Here is a 21,903-nt window from a genome sequence, read left to right as displayed (position 1 = left end):
GAACCAATCCTAACTAAACGAGCTCAGCTGGTGACTTTCCCAAGTGACCACAGCTGTATAAGGGCTGTTTTGAACACTATACTGCAACAACAACCAGCTTTTTCCACATTTAGTGTAAACCAACATTAATATCTGACTGGAAAATCAGATTTTTGCATATGCATTCCGTCTGTTCAGGCAAATGCCGAAATAAATATTCTGCAGGCATGTGCATTTCTTTTTGGTTGGCCCTTTGGATAAAAACACACCACTGGCTTCAGCATCAATAGGTTTTCAGCAGACAACAAGGTCAATGCCAATATTTCTTAGGAATCCCTCTGTAATGCCCAAGCCATTCAGCGGGATCACACACTTCACTGACACACTGTGAACTCTGTGTGCAAGGCACAAAGATTCATTCAGACCACACTAGGGTGGGCAGCACTGGCCTCAAATGTGTTCGAAACACTTTCTAAAGATAAAGTGCAACCGAGGAGTAAAACTCCTGCCAACATCTGAACTAGAGAGTCAGCTTACTCCGTTTGAACTAGGCTATACAGCTCTCTTTGGCCTACAAAAGCAGGCTAAATTTATAAAAACGGGTTAAACGTATTTAAAAGAAAGTCTGGAAGTTATATCCATATCCTAAGGCAACGTCATACCAGAAAAACAGCATTGAGATAAATGCAAGAGAAAATACAGGTATCATATGAAGCGCTGATGCTTATGGATTCTGAACCCGTTGCCCTCGGCTAACCTTGCAATAAGAAAAGGACACATCCAACCATAAATCAATCCCACTCTCCCACGGCATGAAAGAGAGATGCTATTAAACTAAAAACACCAATAGGAGTCCATCATCTGATTTGTGGTCTGAAAAGCTCATTTTACTCATAAGGTGACTCGAGACTTAACAAGACGCAATCAATAAATGCTGGAAGATCACAATCCTTGGTGTTTGTGTAGATTAAATACTTCAACATTAGAAGTCCAATGATTAAGTGAATGTTTGGTTAAGAACAGCCTATAAACTGAAGACTGAACATTTATTTTCATGCACTACTTGATCAGATATTGTCGTCTCAAACTGCGCGGTAATATTTTACAGCCTTTATTTCCCCTGTGGCTAAAGCCTTTACAACTCCAGGCCTCAAATTAACTTGTTTTCCAGTTTAATTGCTTTAAAAAGGAAATTATAAATCCTTCTATCTTGTCCTGTTTATTATCTGGCGAACGCTGCAAGTTAAATTATGCCCGTTACGTTTAGCCGTTTCAAAGTGATGAGACAACAGGGAGAAGAATCGTGAACATTTCCTCTGAAGACCAACCACTACGCAGCAAGGGAATGACACCTGGAAAAACTGTTTTGCGGTCTCTGTATGTTGGTCAGTGTTAAACAAGTTACAAAAACACCCAACTTACAGCGATTCCATAAAACTGCAAATATGTGGACAGTACTATTTATGTCCCTGAAGCAATTACCACAAAAGCCAATGAGTGAACAAACAGCATGCAAGCGGAGGAAGACCAAAAAACAATCATTTAGCTCCAGACTTCCGGAGTTCCTCATAGGAACAAACAGCAACAGGACAGAACGCAGTTACCCATTTGTGGTATTACCATGAAAGCACAAGAATCTTTTAACCAAATGGGATTACGAAATGCAGATTCAAGCCATAACCAGTCAAATATCCTGGCAAACAACACACCTTGCTATTCATATCTGCAAAAGTCACTTAGCAACTGTTTCACCCCTAACATCTCACCACATTACTGTCTGTATTCTTAAATTCATCCAGCCTGCAGCATCTATCACAGTTTGACTATAATGTAACTGTGATGATGCAGATCCCAAAGGAGGATCACTCTATTCAACAAAACACACAAGCAGCAGACCCCATCAGAGATGAGAAAGGCTATTTATATCTAGTCAAGTTGAGGCTTCAGTCACTTGTGGGATGTTTTATATAATAAATCTAGACACTATAAACTTTAGATGCACTATATTAGTATTCCCTGTTTGAAAATCCAGTTTAAACTGGGAGGTGTGTTTAGGAACCTGGTCTAATATGGTGGTCTTACCTGGTTTTATAGAGGGGTTCCGGACACTTTTCAGGCTTGCCAACAAACTAAACTAGAGGAACACCTGCTTGGATGATTTAGGAGACCAGCACGAGCATCTTAGCCAGGCTGTGAGAACATCTCAAACCAGACTGAACCATTACGATGTCCAAAGTTGGACTTTCTTACATATGTCAGCATGGTTTTGGAATATTGTAGCTGGTCGACCAACTATTGACCAGCCAAAAAAAAAAAAAATGTATTAATTGTAACAGGTGTTGATCAACTATTTTTTTTTTTCTTATACATAAATTCTTACCTAATCAGTGTACATATATTTCAGCCCCTGAGTGGTATTTTATTCTAAATATGCAATGAATAATCAAACTGTTGGTGGTTTATTATATCTCATCAGGATGAGACTGAAATACAGCAGTTGTCTAATAATGGGTGAGGCATCAACAAAGAGGGCGCGAGGATTTGCCTCCTCAGTGACTCATTTAGTAACTCCGAGGGGAGCAATAGCTGACTTTAGTGGACTTGTAAGTAAGCAAAACAGTCATTGAGGTTTTAAGAATAGCAGGTTAGATAAAGTTATGGGTCTCACCTCCTCCAGTGCGGTTACAGTATTCCTGCAGTGAGTCATTCTAGTGGTGAAGTTTGAGGCGGTGGGCGATTTATAATCTTCATTCGTCTCCGCCACAAACTCCGCCACTGTGATCTGGTCCGGCATTGTATTTCCCTCGTAAAAAAACACAAATATCGGTTTTAATCCTCGTAGTAACCGGCTGTGGTATACTTAATGTCGAAATTCAGAGATAAAATGCCGAAATAAAGCTCTCATGAGCGTTCTGAAGTCCTATCATCGCTGTGTTTTGTCCTGCGTTGATTAAGACAAGTTGGGAATTACTAAAAATCATTAGCCAACTACAGAGAAGTGACGTTTCTGCGACGGGAAATCTTTCTCCCACGGTGCTGGCTCTCACTTCGTCCAGTGTAAGTGGGGATTCAGTCCACCCGTTTGAAAATAAAGCAGTCTTCTGATGTAGTCCTCATCTGATAAGGGACAGGAGTGTACGTTGTCGTGCTGGGATTGCTGCAGGCTTTAGATCGATGCGGCTCTTGCAGTGCGATTCAATGAAAGCGCAGAAAAATGACAAAGTAAAGGTGGAGGAGATTCAATGGGAAAGGAGTGACCAATGAGGAACCAGAGCTGCCAGCTATGAGCCAATCGGAATGGACGCAGGGCGTGGCCTGACTGGAGCTCGCCTTTAGGATCTTGAGCGCCTCTCTTAAGGTGGAGAAGGAAACGTCTTCTGTGAGTAAATCTCTCGAGTCTGAGGTAATAATGAGAGTTTAATACCTTCTTTACTACTATGGGAGAATGTACTCTTTGGTTTTACTGACTATCCTGACCAATAGGAACAGTACTTTTACCTTATTATTTACTTATTCTATTGACGAAATTTCACATTAATTGTAAATTTACCAATAAAAAAACTATTTTATGGTTTTGTTGACTGAAATATGTAGCTATATATATATTGACAATATCAAAGACTCTGTGGATAAGAAAGCTGTAAGAACTTTCAAAGTTTGTGAACTTTACACTATATTTATTTGATTTTATATATGCGTACCCTTGTTTGTACCCTTATTTTCTTTTCACACACACACACACACACACACACACACACACACACACACACACACACACACACACACACACAAACACACACACACACACACACACACACACACACACACACACACTATATATATATATATATAGAGAGAGAGAGAGAGAGAGAGAATACACAAATGGATTTTTGACTGGTTTCCCATAGTATGAAAGACTAGTTGAAAATTTGAAAGTCTTCTTAAAAATACTGAAGTCCTTATTGACTGAAATTCTTTGCTTCTGCTGTTGCCCACAAATGTGTTTTTAAAGGGTTAGTTCACCCAAAAAATCTAAATTAGGTTGTGTTTTACTCACCCTCAAGGCATTGGGTATATGACTTTCTTCTTTCAGATGAATCCAGTCAGAGTTATATAAAAAATTGTCTTTGATTTTTCAAGCTCTATCATTGCAGTCGCGGGTGTTGCATTCCGTCAGTCCAAAAGAAGTTAAATAAAAAGTGCCCTTCCATTAAAAAAAAAGTGTCTCACGTGGCTCCAAAAGGTGAACAAAGGCCTCCTGTAGCGAATCAATGCATGAGTGCCATAAAACAGCTTGAAAATATGTATTTTTTATATAATTCCAACTGGATTTGTCTAAAAGATGAAAGTCATGGATCCACACCTGGGATGACTTGAGTGTGAGTAATTTATGGGCTAATTTTCTTTTTTGGGTGAACTAACCCTTTAAGGGCATTTGTGAATTAGGCATATATTTACTTATATGCTAAAGACTAATAATAATATATATAAAAAAAGATTTATCTTTTGTGCCTTTAAAAAAGAAAGAAAGAAAGTTCTCTCCTTCCTGGATATAAATTCATTAGTCTGTAGAAGAGTGCTTTATCATTAGTGCCGTGTCTGTTTCAATATAAGCTTCACACTCCCTGCCTCCACAACAAAAGACTAATTAAGATGATAATTTTGTAATTGCTGAGGCCTGTAATCGCTAGTCCAAAAGAAGACAGTCTTTATTATGTGCAACTAAATCAGCAATGATAATCAGAAAACTCACAAATGTAAAAGTGTACATTAAATCATTGGGGTGAAATAGATATTTCATAGTTTTTTTACTCCAATGTAGGCAATGTTCTCAGAGAAACCCCATGATCAATTTGAAGGCTAATATAATAATAACTGAGGTTGAGATAGTGATGGTATTTTAAATCTTATATACACTGAACAAAATTATAAACGCAATACTTTTGTTTTTGCTCCCATTTTTCATGATAGTGTTCACAACAATAACAAATATTCACAACAAGAATAAATATTGTTCACAAATATGTCTAAATCTGTGTTAGTGAGCACTTCTCCTTTTCGCGAGATATATCCATCCACCTCACTGGTGTGGCATATCAAGATGCTGATTAGACAGCATGACTAGGCTTAGGCTGGCACAGTTTTCACTGTACAGGACAGATGGCAGAAAGTGTGTATGGAGTTGTGTGGGTGAGCGTTTGCTGATGTCAACATTGTGGATCGAGTGGCCCATTGTGGTAGTGGGGTTATGGACGGGGCAGGCGTATGTTATGAAGATCAAACACAGTTGCATTTTATTGATGGTATTTTGAATGCACAGAGATACCGTGATGATATCCTGAGGGCCATTGTTGTGCCATTCATCCATGACCATCACCTCATGTTGCAGCATGATAATGCACGGCCCCATGTTGCAAGGATCTGTACACAATTCCTGGAAGCTGAAAACATCCCAGTTCTTGCATGGCCAGCATACTCACCGGATGTGTCACCCATTGAGCATGTTTGGGATGCTCTGGATCGGCGAATACAACAGCGTGTTCCAGTCCCTGCCAATATCCAGCAACTTCACACAGCCACAGCTGTGCAATAATCATGCTGTTTAATCAGCATCCTGATATGCCACACCTGTAGGTATATTTGTGAACAATATTTGAGAGAAATAGGCCCTTTGTGTACATAGAAAAAGTGCAGTTTTTTTCTTTGAGTGCAGTTATAAATGCAAAAGTGTGGCATTTATAAATTTGTTCGGTGTATAATTGAAAGGACAACAATTAATGAGTTCATGATTAAGTTATTTCAACACAAATAATTCACAAAATTGTCATAACATAACATAACATAACGATTTATAAAAGTCAAGAATCATAGCAAGATATTTGTAGCAGAGTGTATTTGCATCCTCACAAAAGACTGCAGTCACTTCAGGTTAAAAAGAGGAAACTTAATTCAAAAGTAACATAATTCATGCCGCACACCGCATAGTTCTGTTTATGTAAAAATATAGGCTATATGAAAACATGACTTTAAAGACAATGACAGGTTTTGGTTTATCTGTGCATGTTTGCACACCTTGACCATAATTCGGACACCTGATGTCCCCAATAACCTTGAGGGCAGTCATATTATCTGCTGTTAATATATGAATATTTGAAAATAATTAATATGACGAGCAAAGTTTTAACTCTAATTCTCATTTCGCATAGCTGACTCTCTTCTGAATGTTAATACAACACTCTAATGCTCTCTCCACTCAGAGCTCATAATGAAGAGTGAAAGCATATCCATATGACCTCTGCTGGTGTCTCTTTGAATAACCTTGTTCCTTATTGAGAAGTTCTGCTTTCAGAAATTATTATCTGCCGAAGCTGCAATATGTTAGGGTTCAATAGGCTTACTGCTATAGATGGCTCTATATATTGTGTTAACTATTTACATAATATTTGTAATCTTGACATTCTGTTGCATGAAATCCCATTTCTGACACAAAATAAAATAATTAAGAGATAAAAAGTCAAAATTAGAAGATACTAAGTAATTAAAATGGCATCCAAGTCATAAGAGAAAAAGACTAAATGATGATACCACGATGAGAAAGTCAGAATTATGACATCAAAATAACATTTTAAAGCTGCAGTCCGCAAGTTTTGCCTCTTTGTTGCCATCTATGTTTGAAAACCTGCGTGGGTTCTGAATGTAATCCAGTGGATGAATCTGTTTTGAGGTGAATGTGTAGCTATCAGTCACCACACCGGAGTGGATATTCACTATACTTAGTAATTCTAGCCTACGTCTTTGAATATGTGACCCAAATAAGAATTTTCATCATACTGTATATTGTCATCTACAAGTCTGCCACGCTTTGTTCTGACCAACTGAGGAAACAAACATTACAATAAATAAAAAGGGAAGTCTTCTTTGGCCACAGGTAAAGGACTGAGTTATGATTCTGTGGTACACCTCTTGGATCTGCCTCTTCTTGGCAAATGCTACCATGTGTATATGGACAACTTTTATGCAAGCCCAGGCCTTTAGTTGGACTTGCTGGAGAAATGGATACGCTCCCACAAACAGGGCTTTCCTAGAACAAGGCCCAATGAGCTCAGCGAAAGGGGCGCAAAGAGGATCCATGCGCTGGCTTCATAAAGGTAAGCTCCTCTTAGGAGCTGGATGGACACAAAAATGGTTTCGATGTGTTCGACGATTCACCAGGCATATGATGGCGTGTCGGGAATCCTAAGAATGAATGGGAAAAGTGCCAAATCACAATTCCAGAGATGGTGAAAGGACTACAATAAATATATGAAAGGTGTGGACCTTTCAGATGCCCTGACTGGGTACTACAATGTCATACACAAGACCATTTTGTCGATATTACAGTGATGAACAGTTTGAACCAGTATCTGCTGAAATCTCAGAAGAAGACCCTTTTCACCCAGAAGGAATTTCGAGAGGCACTCGTGGCTGAGCTGGTGGGGATTGTTGTACAGAGCCATACACATCATGTGACCAAGAGACCTCTGAACCATCTGCTGTGGAGGAAGAGCTATGTGCCCGGAGTATTTCAGGTCAGATGCCACAAGTGGGAGAAAAGTGTGTGTCCTGTGCAAAATTTCAGGTTACAAAGTAAAGACACCTGTGTAATGTACAAAATACAATGTAGCTCTGTGCTTCAAGGAACTACTTCAAAACATGGCACACTGTGAAACCCTCTAAAAAGTGATGAGGATTTTATTTTATTTTTTTTGTCAGAGGAGATTTGACTGAAAGCTGTGCACTTACTTCACTGAAGTGTTAAAGTTTTTGTTAATTTTCAGGCTGTAGTGCACTGCATGACTTGCACACAACTTTGCCTCAGTGTGCAGTTTGGACGTTTCAATGTTAATTGCTGAAAATCAGAGCCAGTCAGCAGATTTCACAGACAGTTGCACAGTGTATGAAGGGCATGAACCTTCTGTAACCATTTAAGAAGTCTGAAAGTGTGTGATGTTTTAAAATCTGTTCTGATTTTATTCAAGCCTTTAGTGTGATAAAATATTTGAAGACTGTCTTGTGATGTAGGCCTATAGCATATAGGGTTTTTGAGGTAATGTTTGCAGTTAAACAGAAGGTACACCTCCAGTTCACGCAAAGTTTCATGGGGCAAGTGAAAAATTGATAACTTTTGTTCAGAAAGTGTGGTTGCTGAAACCACGCCCACCTAGCTCGACAGCAGCGGGAATCCACCTGTCACTCAAGTGATCATGCACTAAATTATGCAGGAATTGAAGGCTTAATATAATTTAAACGGATGAGTTATAAAAAAAAAAAAATCATCCCCCTCGTAGTTGTCATGACAGGCAAGATTAGCTGTATAGACCAAAATTATTTTTTGAACCAGACAGTAAACTATTTTTTCTGCTGTGATAGTGGTCATTTTAACATGGGGAGTCTATGGGACTGACTCTCTTTTGCAGCCAGACTCTAGCGGCCAGTTGACGAACTACAGTTTGAGTGCCTTCCTTGTTGGCTTCACAAAAGAGAGCGGAAGGTTGCCACTTGGTTGTGCTGAATTCTGCACCCCTGCCAGATTGAGCACCCCCTCGTTGAAGTCGCTACTTGATTGCCTAATCCCAACCCCACCTCTAATCCTAACCCCTCCCCCACACCTACTCCGAAACCTACCAATGCTAGGGGATGCATAATCTGGCAGGGTGCAAATTTCGGCACAGCACATGCTGGAGATGAACTACTCACAGGGGTGGCTTTACTGACAACATGTACATGAAAATCGCATTCGTTCTTTTGCACAGCCCTACATAAAATTGTGAACAAATAAAGTAATGCTAGTCTATCTCTTCGGTCATTAATCATGCATGCTGGAATGATAGGTTGTTTCAGTCCAATTTATTTTGATTTAGTTTATTTACTACCACAAAGTGTGTTTTTTGTTCCCTGAAACAAATGCTTATTTACGTTCTTTTTTTGCAAGTCAGGTAAATTAACCCTAAAAAGGGCAACTTATCCTGGGGGATACAAACATACGAGAACCTTTGGGGAGAAGCAGGGAAAGTGTAGGTCTTTTTTCTTGATTTCATTTAGAAAGGGTGTTTGTTTTGAATATTTAGAATATTTTTACTTGTTTTATACATTCTTTGTTCAGCTCGCAGGAAGCATTTAAAGGGGTCATATGATGCAATTTAACATTTTTCTTCCTCTTTGTAGTGTTACAATCTGTTGGTGCATAAAAGAAGATCTGTAAAGTTGCAAAGACTAAAGTCTCAAATCCAAAGAGATATTTTTTATAAAAGTAAAGGCTCGTCCACACCCCCCTTAAACGGCTCATTCTAACAAGCCCCACATCTCTGCATCACTATGTGGGAAAATTTGCATAACACTACTCAGATGTTCACACAAAGAAAGAAGGCGTTCCTTTTATTCTCATTGTAGTATTGTTGTTGCCGTCACTGCCATGCCGTATAGACGCTGTGTGTTTCAGTGTGAAAGCGAAACTACTTTGTTTGGCCTTCCAAAAGAGAACGATATCTGCTTCGTCATGCCTGACGAGACACAGTAATGCACAGTATATGGAAAATAAGTTTTTTTTTTTTTTTTTTTACCTTAAACCACATAAACACATTTCATTACACCAAATAATGTTATTTTTAGCAACACCATATGACCCCTTTAAAACTACTCACACATCTGAAAAGAGTTGATTTAATTCACACATTTACACATTTTGGAAAACGGCATTAGAGCATTAGCTTATTACATTTACAGTGAAAATGTAAATACTTACATTTTTTGTAATCTGTATATAAATGTTCGTAACAGGGAGTATGGCACCGTTTTAAAGCTATAAATCAAGATATAAAAACAGTCATGGTTCCATATTTGGGAACTGTTTTGTAACAGAAGTTATACTTTGATAGAAAATGCATTAAAAAATATATAATTAAAAAAAAAAAAAAAATCAACAGATTTTATGTGTAACCAAGTGGATATTTTTGGTATAGTTCCCAAACAAAATCTCACAGGAACCACATTTTTTCACAATTTAACTTCAAATTCAAAACATTGTTAAGACACATGGCTTTGATTTTACAATACGTTTAGAGTACAACATATTTTATCAAATATTTAGTTTATGTATAATAAAAATGTATACAACATTAACTTTACTGTAAACTTTTTCTTTATAATTTTTGCGACTTTCACTTCAGCAATCTAAAAAGAGTGTAACCTTAAGTCTATATTCCAAAGCGTTCAGGAATTACAACCATGTTGTAACAAGGATAGATAAGCAAGTGTTCTGTTGTCATTTAATTTATACCCCCAAAGGGGCAACATGTCCTGGGGTATGTAAACGTAAAAAATAAGACAAGTTTTGAAAATAATAATAATGAAATTGTATTATTTGAGTCATAGACAGTAAAAGAAAAGAAGATTTGAGCCCCAATAAGATGGAAAATAGCAATAAATATATATATTTTTCATGTCTTTTCACAGTTTTGCCTTTTTTAGGGTTAACACGAAGTAGGCTATGTCTACTCACAGTGTCAAAATTAAAAAAAATTACTGATATTGAATTAATAAACCAGCTTAATTAGCGACATGGTAATATGTGTTTACTGTGGTTTGTGTGAACAGTAAGAGTTTAACATGTGCGTCCTACCAGACACACTGTGGAGTAAAAGTCTAGTCCCAGACACACAGAAGATCTGCTGAATCATGGGCTCTTCATCCTCTGATGCCCGTCTGCCCTCCGTTGTGCTTGCGTGTCGAACAGGTGTTCAGCAGAGACCCCAAGCAACAAAGCCTTGTACTATCATGCTGACCTACCAATGTACTTCATGATGTTTGTTAGTATGAAGTGCACTTGGGCTAAGTATTAGGCTACAAAAGCCAATCGAGCAGGTGTTGTTATAACCAAACCTAATTGGGCGAGTTCAGAGCTAATCTGTGGACCCTGGAACTCTAGAATGGACATTGCCTGTCAGACATTGACATTTGCATTTCATTTTAATAGTTAACATTACGACCTGCAATTGCTACTTGCACATGGCTTAGCTGAGTGAACTCAAATAGTCTAAACTGGTATATGTAAACGCCCTTTTCAATGGTCTGCTTTTGTTTTTATTGTGCATATCGCTTTCATTGTGCATACCGCTATGTCTAAGAAATGGAGAAATTGTTGTTATTTTAGTATACTGATATATATATATATATATATATATATATATATATATATATATATATATATATATATATATATATATATATATATATATATATATATAAGGTAAAACGAGTTACGTTTTTATTAAACAAATTTAAATTCATAAAATAGGCCCATGGATTATATTTATATTCCATAATGACCAGTAGGTGGCACTCTCTGACTGTTACACTATAGTTCTTTTCTACAGCAGGAAAGTCCACTAAAACATAATAAGAACCATATTAATAATATACCTCATGTAGGCCAGATCTCAGTTCTGGGTCTAGGCCACAAAGTTCAGGCATGTGTAGAAGATACAATAACCCCAGGCATCTTTTTTTTTTTTTTTTACCTTCTATTTCTTTTCCAATATCTTTGTATTTAACATGTAATTCAATCTAATTTTATCATGTAAGGGTCTATGCCCATGGGGTCTGGGAATGTGCTGCTGGGGGTCAGGTCAGTGTCCAGATATATAAACAGATAATTTTATCACATTTCTTATCACAACTGCTTAAATGAATATTTAGCCTAATGTTAGTTTGTTGAGTAATAAATAGCTAATTTCATAATGCTTGGTAATGTTGTAGCAATGTATCTAGTTTTGTTTATTGTTTTGAACCAGTAAAGCGAGTGGAATTCACTGTCATATAAATAGTATAACTGTACACCTGCTTTTATTGATTGCTTAAAGCAATCCACACTTTTTACAGAATTTCAGTGTTTCACCAAGCATTCATACTCCCAGTGTTATTAATAATGCCTCTGGATAACAGGAAGCATGGGATAGAGAAGTCATTTGGCTTATTAGAAGTCTGTGTGCCATCAGAATGATTTGGGATTGATTTTTCAAGGTAAAAAAAAAAGTACATAGAGTTGCTGTAAGTTATTTTAAAGTGTTACTGAGAAAATCTGCCCCCCCTTTTTTTTTTTTGATAGAGTCCACTTAGTCCTAACATATTTGTCATATGTAAATTATGTATTGTTTTTACTTTTGTTTATACTTTGCAAAGCGCTTTGAGCAATGGCTGAAATTTTATTTTATTATTGTTGTTGTTTTTATTAGAGTTAGGCTACAGCTGGTCATGTGATGTCAACATGGCCACGCCCATTAAGGGTCGATCCTCATAAAGCAACTTTTCTAGAAATCTGGTTGTCTGGAGTCTTATGAGCATGTACATCAATTAACTATTTTATTTATTAAGTGCAGTTTTTAAAATGGCCATAATTTACTCGATAGGCTATAGTATATGGCTATAGCATATGGCTATATAGTAAATGAGGGATGTGAATGAGAGGGAGTGTCAGTAAAGTTATTTTGCGCCCTCTCTCTCTCTCTCTCTCTGTGTGTGTGTGTGTACTGTAAGTAATTGAGCAGCAGTAGTTTGATGTAATGGAGGGGAAGGGCGAGCCAGTCCGCCTACACGGGCTTTGTGTTGATGTTCAGGCGGTGCAACAGCGCTGACAGTCCGCGACCAGAGCAGCACCAGAGAACATCATCCCAACACCCATCCACCATAAAGAGAGGAAGAGAGGGAGAGAAAGAGGACAAACGACGTTTTGGGCGATTTTCACTGTAAGGGAGTGGAGCTGGACTGAGTCATGGCCACTTCAACGTCTTGCACGGGCTCCACACTGCTGCAGCCAATTAGTAAGATTATTGATCTGCCACTGGACCAGGTAAACTGTCACTTTAACTGGGATTTATGTTTCGCTTTTGTCATTTTTTGCACAGCGAAGATCGCTAGCTGGTGAGCCGTTTGCTGTAAATCTAGCACATTAATGCGCACATACAAACTGCATGATAGAAGAGCGTTTTGGGATGATATTCTTGACACAACGAGCCTGAAATTCATCTTCGCGTATTTCATAACGCTAGTCTGTCTCCTTTTCCTTCCTGTATTTTTCTCAAAATATTGCCTGATGACAAGTGAGTCACAGGCTTTGTTGCTAAACCAAGTATGTTATCTGTTTAGACATCATTTTAGTCATACAGGCGCATTAGGAGAAGTCCAGACATCATGCTCGCGAGCGCCAGTAACGCCCCGTGATGTTGTCTATGTAGGCAGCTCGATTATTTGGACACCGCCATAGTCACGAATCCTGCTGGGCTGGAGAGACGTTCTGCAAAAAAAAAAAAAAAAAAAAAAGATTATGTGTACAGATGTCCTAAATACAAACCGTTGTACCATGAGTTATTAAAGCAAAAGAACACTTCAGTTAAGGCAGCGATAGTTGTTTCAGTTCCCCATTTTTTTCACGTTGTTATTTTCTTGAGATGTCGTCTTCTCCGATGTACGTCTCCTCAGCATGTTTTATCTCGTGTAAAACAATTGTACTTTTATTTGATTTACTTTAAAATTTTTACAAATTTATTGGAAGACCAGAGTTTTTTTTTTCTTTTCATATCCTCTGGTAAATAGTGGTGGGGACTTTGAATCTTCTAAGTGACTCGACTTGTTCACTTAAAGGATTCAGTAACTTGTTCCTCATTTTCTCAATATTTTATATATATATATATATATATATATATATATATATATATATATATATATATATATATATAAAAAACAGGTGCATCTAAAAAAAATAGAATATCGTGGAAAAGGTCTTTTATTTTTTTGTAATTTAATTTAGAAAAAGCAAACTTTTCTATTGTAGATTCATTTGACTTACACCTTAGGAAAATTAAGAATTCAGTGTCTCACAAAATTAGAATATTTCATTTTTAGCTTGATTAGTTTGATTAATTTTGAGTATAAATACTGGGTACAGTACCTCTTGGGCTAGTTTAGAACATGCAACCACAATAATGGGAAAGACTGCTGACTTGACAGTTGTCCAGAAGACAATCATCAACACCCTCCACAAGGAGGGTAAGCAACGCAGAAGGTTATTGCTGAAAAGGATGGCTTTTCACAGAGTGCTGTATTAAAATATATTCATAGAAAGTTGACTGGAAGGAAAAAAGGCGGTTGCAAAAGTTAAACAAGCAACAGTGATGACCACAGCCTTGGGAAGATTGTCAGGAAAAGCTGATTCAAGAACTTGGGAGAACTTCACAAGGACCCGACTGAAGCTTGAGTCAGCACATCAAGAGTCACCACACTCAGACGTCTTCAGGTAAAGGGCTACAGCTGTCACATTCCTAGAACCAAGACACTCCTGAACCAGAAAAAAACATCAGAAGCATTTCACTTGGGGTAAAGAGAAAAATAACTGGACTGTTGTTCAGTGGTCCTCTTTTCAGATGAAAGTAAATTTAGCATTTCATTTGGAAATCAAGGTCTGGAGGAAGACTGGAGAGGCACAGAATCCAAGCTGTTGAAGTCCAGTGTGAAGTTTCCGGAGTCAGTGATGATTTGGGGTGCCGTGACGTCTCTCTTGGTGTTGCTCTCTATTGTGTTTGATCAAGTCCAAAGTCAGTGTAGCCATCTACCGGGAGATTTTGGAGCACTTTATGCTTCCGTGTGCTGAGAAGCTTTATGGAGATGCTGATTTCATTTTGCAGCAGGACTTTCGCACCTGCCCACAGTGCCAAAACCACTTCCAAGTGGTTTGATGACCATGATATTACTGTGTTTGATTGGCCAGCCAACTCGCCTGACCTAAATCTCACAGAGAATCTATGAGGTATTGTGAAGAGGAAGATAAGTAACATCTGACAAACAATATAGAGCTGAAGACCGCTATTCAATAACGCCTCAGCAGTGCCACAGGCTGATCGCCTCCATGCCACGCCGCATTGTAGCATTAATTCACACAAAAGGAGCCCCAACCAAGTATTCAGTGCATAATTAAACCTGCTTTGGGGATCTTAAACATCTCGGTTTTGTAAATCTTTTTATGATTGATCTTTGAGAAAATATTCAAATATTTTGAGATACTGAATTTTTATTCTTCCTAAGCTGTAAGTCATAACTATCAGAATTAAAACCAAAAACTCTTGAATTATTTCAGTTTTTGTGCAATGAATTTAGAATAAAAGAAAGTTTGCTTTTTTAAATTATATAAAAAAATTAAAATAAAAAACCTTTCCATGAAATGCACCATTATATAAATAATTACCACATTACCAAGCAATTTTCAGCAGATGTGTTCTGTGGTTGCTGGAATCACAAGCCTATTGTAGATTTTTTTTGTATTAATGAACTATTATTAATGCCTGTGTTATAAGTTATATGCCTCAGGTTAAATCCTATCTTTCTTTCATAACCCTCCAAAAAACAAGAGATATACGGCATATGTTCCCAATGTTGCTGTATTAAACTTGTGTGGATGTATGATGAAATATTCATCAAATCTAGCAGCTAAAATCCTGGCTTCCATGCATGCAAGTAAGTGATAAAAAGTTCACTTATGTTCAGTGAGATGTGTGCAGTGCATCTAGTTGAAAGCCAGTTTTTGGAGTGTAGACATTCTTGCATTTCTTTTGAAACGTCTACCTGTTCAACCTCTTTATTTTTTACATATGTTAAATATATTTTATTGGTGTGGGACTCAGCAGTGAGAGTGTTAGGAATAGTTAACCCAGAAAAGAAAATGTACTCACTTTCAGGCCAAGCAAGTGTAGACTGGAAATCGGTATTTGAAGAGATTTAGCATTACATCACTTGCTCACCAATGGATCCTCTGCAGTGAATGGGTGCCGTCAGAATGAGAGTCCATAAAATCATCACAGTAATCCAAAATTAATCCATGACTAAAGTCCATCAGTTCATTTCTTGTGAAGCAAAAGGCTGGATAAGAAACGAATCCATTATTATCGGTTTAAATTTAAACCATTAGTTCTGACCAAATTATGAGTCCATTATCCATTATAACTTCAGTGAAAAAGTCTTATCCTCTTGTTCCCTTTTACATCAAAATCCACTGATAGCACTGGGCGATTTTGCAAAAAATTTTAATCTAAATTTTTGTAGAATATTTGACCGATTTTCGATTAAAAAATAAATAAAATTAACTAGTCAACTTGAAAATGTAACAAGCCTACAACATGGTTCAAGTTACTTTTTCTTTATTAACCCTCTAGTTAAAGAAAATTCTATTCTAAGTGCAGCACACATGCACTTAGATGATGTCAATGTCAAACAAATTAAATATCTTTGCAGAAAAGATGCAAAAACTACATATTGTACAAACTTGTCTGAGACATATTATGTGTTCAGAAATTAAACGAGGAAAATTTTTTTTTTAGAAAATCTCAACAGTCAAGGTAATTAATAATCAAAATGACTGAAGGTATAACACCAGTAGTCTTTTATTAACTATAAAGGTTCTTTAGAAACAACAGTAGAATAACAACAGAAATATCAGACATACAGTAGTAGTTCTTTACAGGTTTTTTTATTCTATTGCACTGCCTTTCCATAGTTTTTTTTCTCTGTAAACATGGATGTGTTTGACTGTTGCACTTGCGTTTCTTGCAGTGTCTCATGCATGCAACACCATTCTAAAAATACGCCGCTCAAGTTAAAAGAAGTTCACTCCTATCTTTTTGCATGTTTCACCTATTCCAGTGCCCGCGTCACACCTTTGTCAACACAAAAGTGCTGTGTGAATGTAATTTGGTAATATTTCTATACAAAATCACCCAGCCCTGTCCACTGATATATTCTGTTAACTGTTTTGGGGTGGAAAGGTTGCTTGATCTTTGCATATTTCTCTCCTAATTCAGATGAGACAACTTATTCACTGGAGAAAGCTATATAATGATGGAGTAAAAGGATATAATCTTAGTGATGGAATTGTATTTTTTTTTTTTTTACAAACACATTTTTTCACTTCACAAGACATTAATTGATGGAGTCATGTGGATTACTTGTGGATTATTGATATGTTTTTATCAGCGATTTGGACTCATTCTGACGGCACCCATTCACTGCAGAGGATCCATTAGCGAGCAAGTGATGTAAAGCCAAATATCTCCAAATCTGTTCTGATGAAGAAACAAACGTATTTACATCTCAGATTGCCTGCAGGGTGAGTACTTTTTCAGCCATTTTTTTTTTACTTCAATGCCAACATTCCTCAAAATACTAACCTATTATCATCAAGATAAATCAAGGATGGAAATCCAAGCAAACAAGTTGGTTTCTGATCTGTAAGTCCATTTGGTTATATCCACAGCTTTAGTGCCCTTTGCTCTGTCGTTGGCATACTTCTTCACCAGCTTTTTTGAATGAGATTTTGGCAGGCTTCATGCCTAAAACCCTCTCCTGATACGAGTCCACTCTAGAACTACTGCTAAAGTGACAGGAATCAATAACTCAGCCCGAGCACATCATGAAACAAGCTGTCAGGATTACTACGTCCTGAGCTTCAGCCAAAACAAGAGTGAAGCCATAATAGATCTGTTTCTGATTATGCAAGATGTGGGTTGCTAGGCTGGGCTCAAAATATTGTGCCATAACCTGACAGTGTATAATTTGAAACAGGTGCAGTTAAAATAGCTTTGTCAGTAAGGGCACTTCCCAGTCAGCTGTGAGAATTATCAGCACCTAGGTCCTAAAGCCCTTGGTTTGCATTTTATGGCACTATAATTAAATGGATAGTTCATCCCAAAATAAAAACTCTGTCCTCATGTAATCACACTCATGTTGTGTGATTAAATTTAAACTTTAATTAAATAACATTGGGGTCTAATACATTTCATTTTTGGGTAATCTATTCCTTTAAGGGTGAAGTGTGTAATATTTAACAATGCAAGAATTTGTGTCCCCTATTTAGAAAAGTGTAAACATAGTGACTCTTTTTAAAACTCTTGGAAACAGCTACATTGGATCAACCAATGGTGGGAGTTTAGGGCGCGGCTATCCGTTTGGCTGACCAATGGCAGACAGAGGGAGTGTTTGGGGAAACCTTTTTTTTTTCCATTTGCAGAAGTTACACTCTTTGACTTTAAAAACACTTTATGATGGTTATCTGAGGTAGAAGACGGTCACAAACAACTTCTATAGGCTACAGCAGTTCTTTAAACCAATGTCTAATGCTGTGTTTGGTTTCTTTCCTGAATATTCTGGTTGTTTTTCAAAGTTTGATGATTGTTGGAGAACTCATAGTGTGTGGCCAACGATTTCAAATAAACTATGTTCTGTTCATTTGTTAGTATGCCACTAGTCCACACTTAAAGGACACTTCTTAGAGCAACCCTCATATATCATGTAAAAGCCATTCAAAAGATTGGTTAAAATGCTAAAGGCCCGTTCACACTAAGAACGATAACTACACAGACTTGTCAAAAAAGTTTTGTGAATAAGGTGACTAAATAATCCTAATTTACATAGAAAGATGTGTTTTTGGGAAGGAAGAAATAGCAGGGGTACGTCAAAGCATTGAGCTCCTGGGTCAAGACTCACTGGTTTCTCCCCTCACTACCTGTTGAAAGGCAGGGGCATATGTTTTTGTAGCGGTTTATAATAAGGAAGCACACAGGTCTCTTGTCGCTCGCCCCATGAGACCAGCAGGAGCATGAGGCACAGCCCTGATTTCTCAGAGGAGGTATATGCCCCCCCTCTATCTCTCTAAATGTGCACTCTCTTGGGACCAGTTGTCTCTGCTTGAGGTCTGCTTCTGGGAGTATTGTGCTAAAGTGTTGTACTTCCTTTTTTTGTCGTTAATGTGGTAAAGTTCAGCTTGGTCATAATGCAGTTGGGGTTTTTTAACAGTGGATTGGATTGGTTGAAGTATATCTAAAAAAAAGTTTAAGTGCTAAAATGATTCAAACTGAAATTAAAATAACTTTTGACAAAACTGAAAGCAGAATGAATTCAAAATAGTAATCATTTAAATACTGTAATTGTACATCAAAAATAAAAAAAGAGGGAATTCAGTGTGTGTGTTTAATAGAACAGGTTCTTACCAATTAATCTCAATACCTGTGAGGAATTTATCATGTGTGTGTGATATAATTTCTCTGATGTGGTGAGGATGTAGAACTTTTACCAAGTTTTGAACCTGGCTGTTTCTGGCTCCCTCATATTTGTGTCTTCTAGGACTGTCACTGAAATCATCCATTAAGAGAGAGACCAAAACCAGTCTTAATTCTTTGGGGTATATTTGTAGCAATAGCCAAATAAAACACTGTATGGGTCAAAATGATTTTTCTTTTATGCCAAAAATCATGAGGATATTAAGTAAAGATCATGTTACATGAAGATATTTAGTACATTTCCTGCTATCAATATATCAAAACTTCATTTTTGATTAGTAATATGCATTGCTAAATCTTAACTTCAAAAACATTTGACACTTAATACTTAAGGTTTTGTGGTCCAGGGTCACATATGACACCTTATATAATAGGGAGGTAAATATGGCTCTTGCATCTTGCCATAGCGTGCCAGTTCAGGATTTACAATTACAGTACAGTTTACAGTACAGTTATTCCAAACCTGTATGACTTTCTTTAAACATTTAAATTTTTTATTTTACATGTTAAAGTAAGACTCAAGCAGTGCTTACAGAAATAGCTATCCTAAATAACTTCACAGTGACCTTCAGTGACATCGCCCAGAGTGGCCAAAGACAATGATTCTGCTTGCTCAACAAGAGCAGGAATGTTTTGATGATGTTTAGAGTTCTCAAGTTTCTGGTCTTATGAGTAATGACTGCATCTTACTCATTACGGCCACTGAGCACAGGCCAAAAAGATGCACTTGAAGAGTTCTTGCCTTATCAATGGGAGACAATCAGCAGTAACTTTTTGGAGCTGGAAATAACCCTAATTGTATCATTGTCTTGTAGGGCCTGTTTGCTTGCTTTCTAAAACACTTGTTTAGGAATCAGGCTCGCAAAATAGATAGCCCAATGTACCAGGTCTATTATGTCTTCCAGTCGGGCTACCAAAATGTATCACTGCCCTGCCCATTGGGCTATCTTAAAAACAGGGTTCCCTTAAAAAGTCTTGAGTTGAGTTGTATCACATTTAAGGCCATAAAAGTCTTAATTATAATTCCAAGAAGTCTTACATTTGGGGACGGAAAGAAGAATTGCGATTTATAGCTTGATTAATCTTCAAAAGTCTATAATTTCCCTGAACAAATAACCTATGAGCGCTGCACATTTAAAAGTCAAAATCCAGTGCAAGAGTTTTTTTTATTAATGAATCTCTGAAATGAAACCGAATTTCTTAAGAGAAGTTTCAATGGCATCTTCTTATTATCTTGCTTTAGAAAGTAGCATTTATGAGCGCAGTGCTACTTTGTGCACAGCTGTTACCAGGAAAACTGCTATATTTGAGCCTTTTCAAAAGCACCAACTAGTGGCAGAGAATTCATTTGCATTTACAATCAGCCTTTCAGCTGTTTATGTTTAGATCAATGAGAATATCGACCAATGTTTTTATGCAGCAAACACCCAGAGATGTAAGTGTGAAAGAAGCTGACGTGCCTTCTATTAAGACCGTAATAGTTATATGTTTTACATTTAAGTATTAAGTATTTAACATTTTGCAAGCCCTCGTAATGATAACATTTCTCTGGATCAGTACAAACCTTTTTTATTTTTTTAGTTTATCCAAAGAATCTCAAAACTGTAGTTTAATATAGACAGAATCTTTTGGCGACACAGTGGCTGATGTTTGGTAATTTATGTGTTTTTAGACCAAACCATCAAAGTATTGAAGAAACAGATGTGTTAGTAGCTGCATAATCACAGTTGCGATGTAAATTAGCACTAAGTTATAACATGCATACAACAAACCATTGACTTCCATAGTCAACCCTCTACGGACAACTTGGCAAGTCTGGCGAGTAAACTAAAATCAGTCAGTTTTTTAACATTTAACATCAGTCAGTCAAGCTTTATAATAATCAAGTATTATTTAATATAACTTAAGTAATTAGATAAAATTTGAAAACCATGTTTGAATGCATATTGGTAATTTTAACTGAACATTTTAACTTGTCATTCAATGTTTCTGACAAAAAAAAAATTGGAAAAAAATGAACAAAAATACTGATAGGATAATAATGATACAATTTCTAATAATAAGAACTATAAAACACACTAAGCATTACTAAGGAGCAGTTGAGCTGAGCTGCTGGATTCATGAATATTAATCAGGTTTTGTGTGTTCGCTCGAACTGATTTGCAACAAAGAATATCTTCTTTTGTGCTAAACAGATGAATGGGAATCATTCAAGTTTAATTAGTAAATTTGTAACTTATTCAAGTTAGTTAATAAGCCTGGACTTTGTGTTCCAATTTATGGACGAACTTCTGAACAACTGCTGCAGCCCTACCCTGGTCTAAATCCTTAATCAAAAGCAATGCTAACAGATCATCTTGAAGCAATTTTTTGTCTCTTTAAGACCAGACAGCATCTCTTGGCTTCTTCCAGGTGGCATCTGTTGCTAACAATGCTCAGGTGTGATGTTATTTTGCACTGGTGCGTGTCATGACTCATTGCTGATATGAAAAGGAAATTGATCAGTCGCTTTTCTTTCTCCATGACTTACTGTCAGTCTCATTTCCAGCCTCTGTGGCAGCCATGTATCCTAGCAACCAGAACTTTCAGAAACTGATTGTTAGTCATTACAGCTTGTAAGGTGGGATTGTCAGAGTGCCCCTTTCAGAATGCATGGTCTGATTTAGCGGTAACACATTTTGTTTAGCCCTTTTCCATTTGCAGGCTCATTATAAGATGGTAAAGCTTGGTTCATGTCCAACTGCTGAAAGTACACGCATGGAGACTTGTGTCTTAGTCTAGGAATAAGGGT

General features: G+C 37.1%; 2 protein-coding genes across 5 annotated transcripts in view; one reads left to right on the top strand and one right to left on the bottom strand.

The window, feature by feature from the left end:
• LOC113117278 (arf-GAP with SH3 domain, ANK repeat and PH domain-containing protein 2-like) overlaps positions 1–3,220 on the bottom strand; it is a 59,665-nt gene extending 56,445 nt beyond the window's left edge. For 2 of the 3 annotated variants that reach the window (XR_003294145.1, XM_026285855.1), the window contains exon 1: positions 2,648–3,220. Coding sequence is in view for 2 of the 3 variants with exons in the window: in XM_026285855.1 (XP_026141640.1) it covers positions 2,648–2,773 (126 nt within the window). In the remaining variant the exon portion in view is untranslated. The remainder of the gene's footprint in view (positions 1–2,647) is intronic. The other variant, XM_026285857.1, reaches the window with a different exon arrangement.
• Positions 3,221–12,514: 9,294 nt separating this feature from the next.
• Positions 12,515–21,903, top strand: part of mboat2a (membrane bound O-acyltransferase domain containing 2a) — a 58,230-nt gene continuing 48,841 nt past the window's right edge. The window contains exon 1 of one of the 2 annotated variants that reach the window (XM_026285853.1): positions 12,515–12,862. In XM_026285853.1, coding sequence (XP_026141638.1) covers positions 12,785–12,862 — 78 coding nt within the window. In that variant the 5' untranslated portion in view covers positions 12,515–12,784. Of the gene's footprint in view, positions 12,863–17,061; positions 17,165–21,903 lie in introns of those variants that run through there. The other variant, XM_026285854.1, reaches the window with a different exon arrangement.

Source organism: Carassius auratus, chromosome 17 (assembly GCF_003368295.1).
Source record: "Carassius auratus strain Wakin chromosome 17, ASM336829v1, whole genome shotgun sequence".
Taxonomy (NCBI): domain Eukaryota; kingdom Metazoa; phylum Chordata; class Actinopteri; order Cypriniformes; family Cyprinidae; genus Carassius; species Carassius auratus.
The sequence above is the reverse complement of the archived record's forward strand: the minus strand, read 5'-3'. Positions and strand labels throughout refer to the sequence as shown.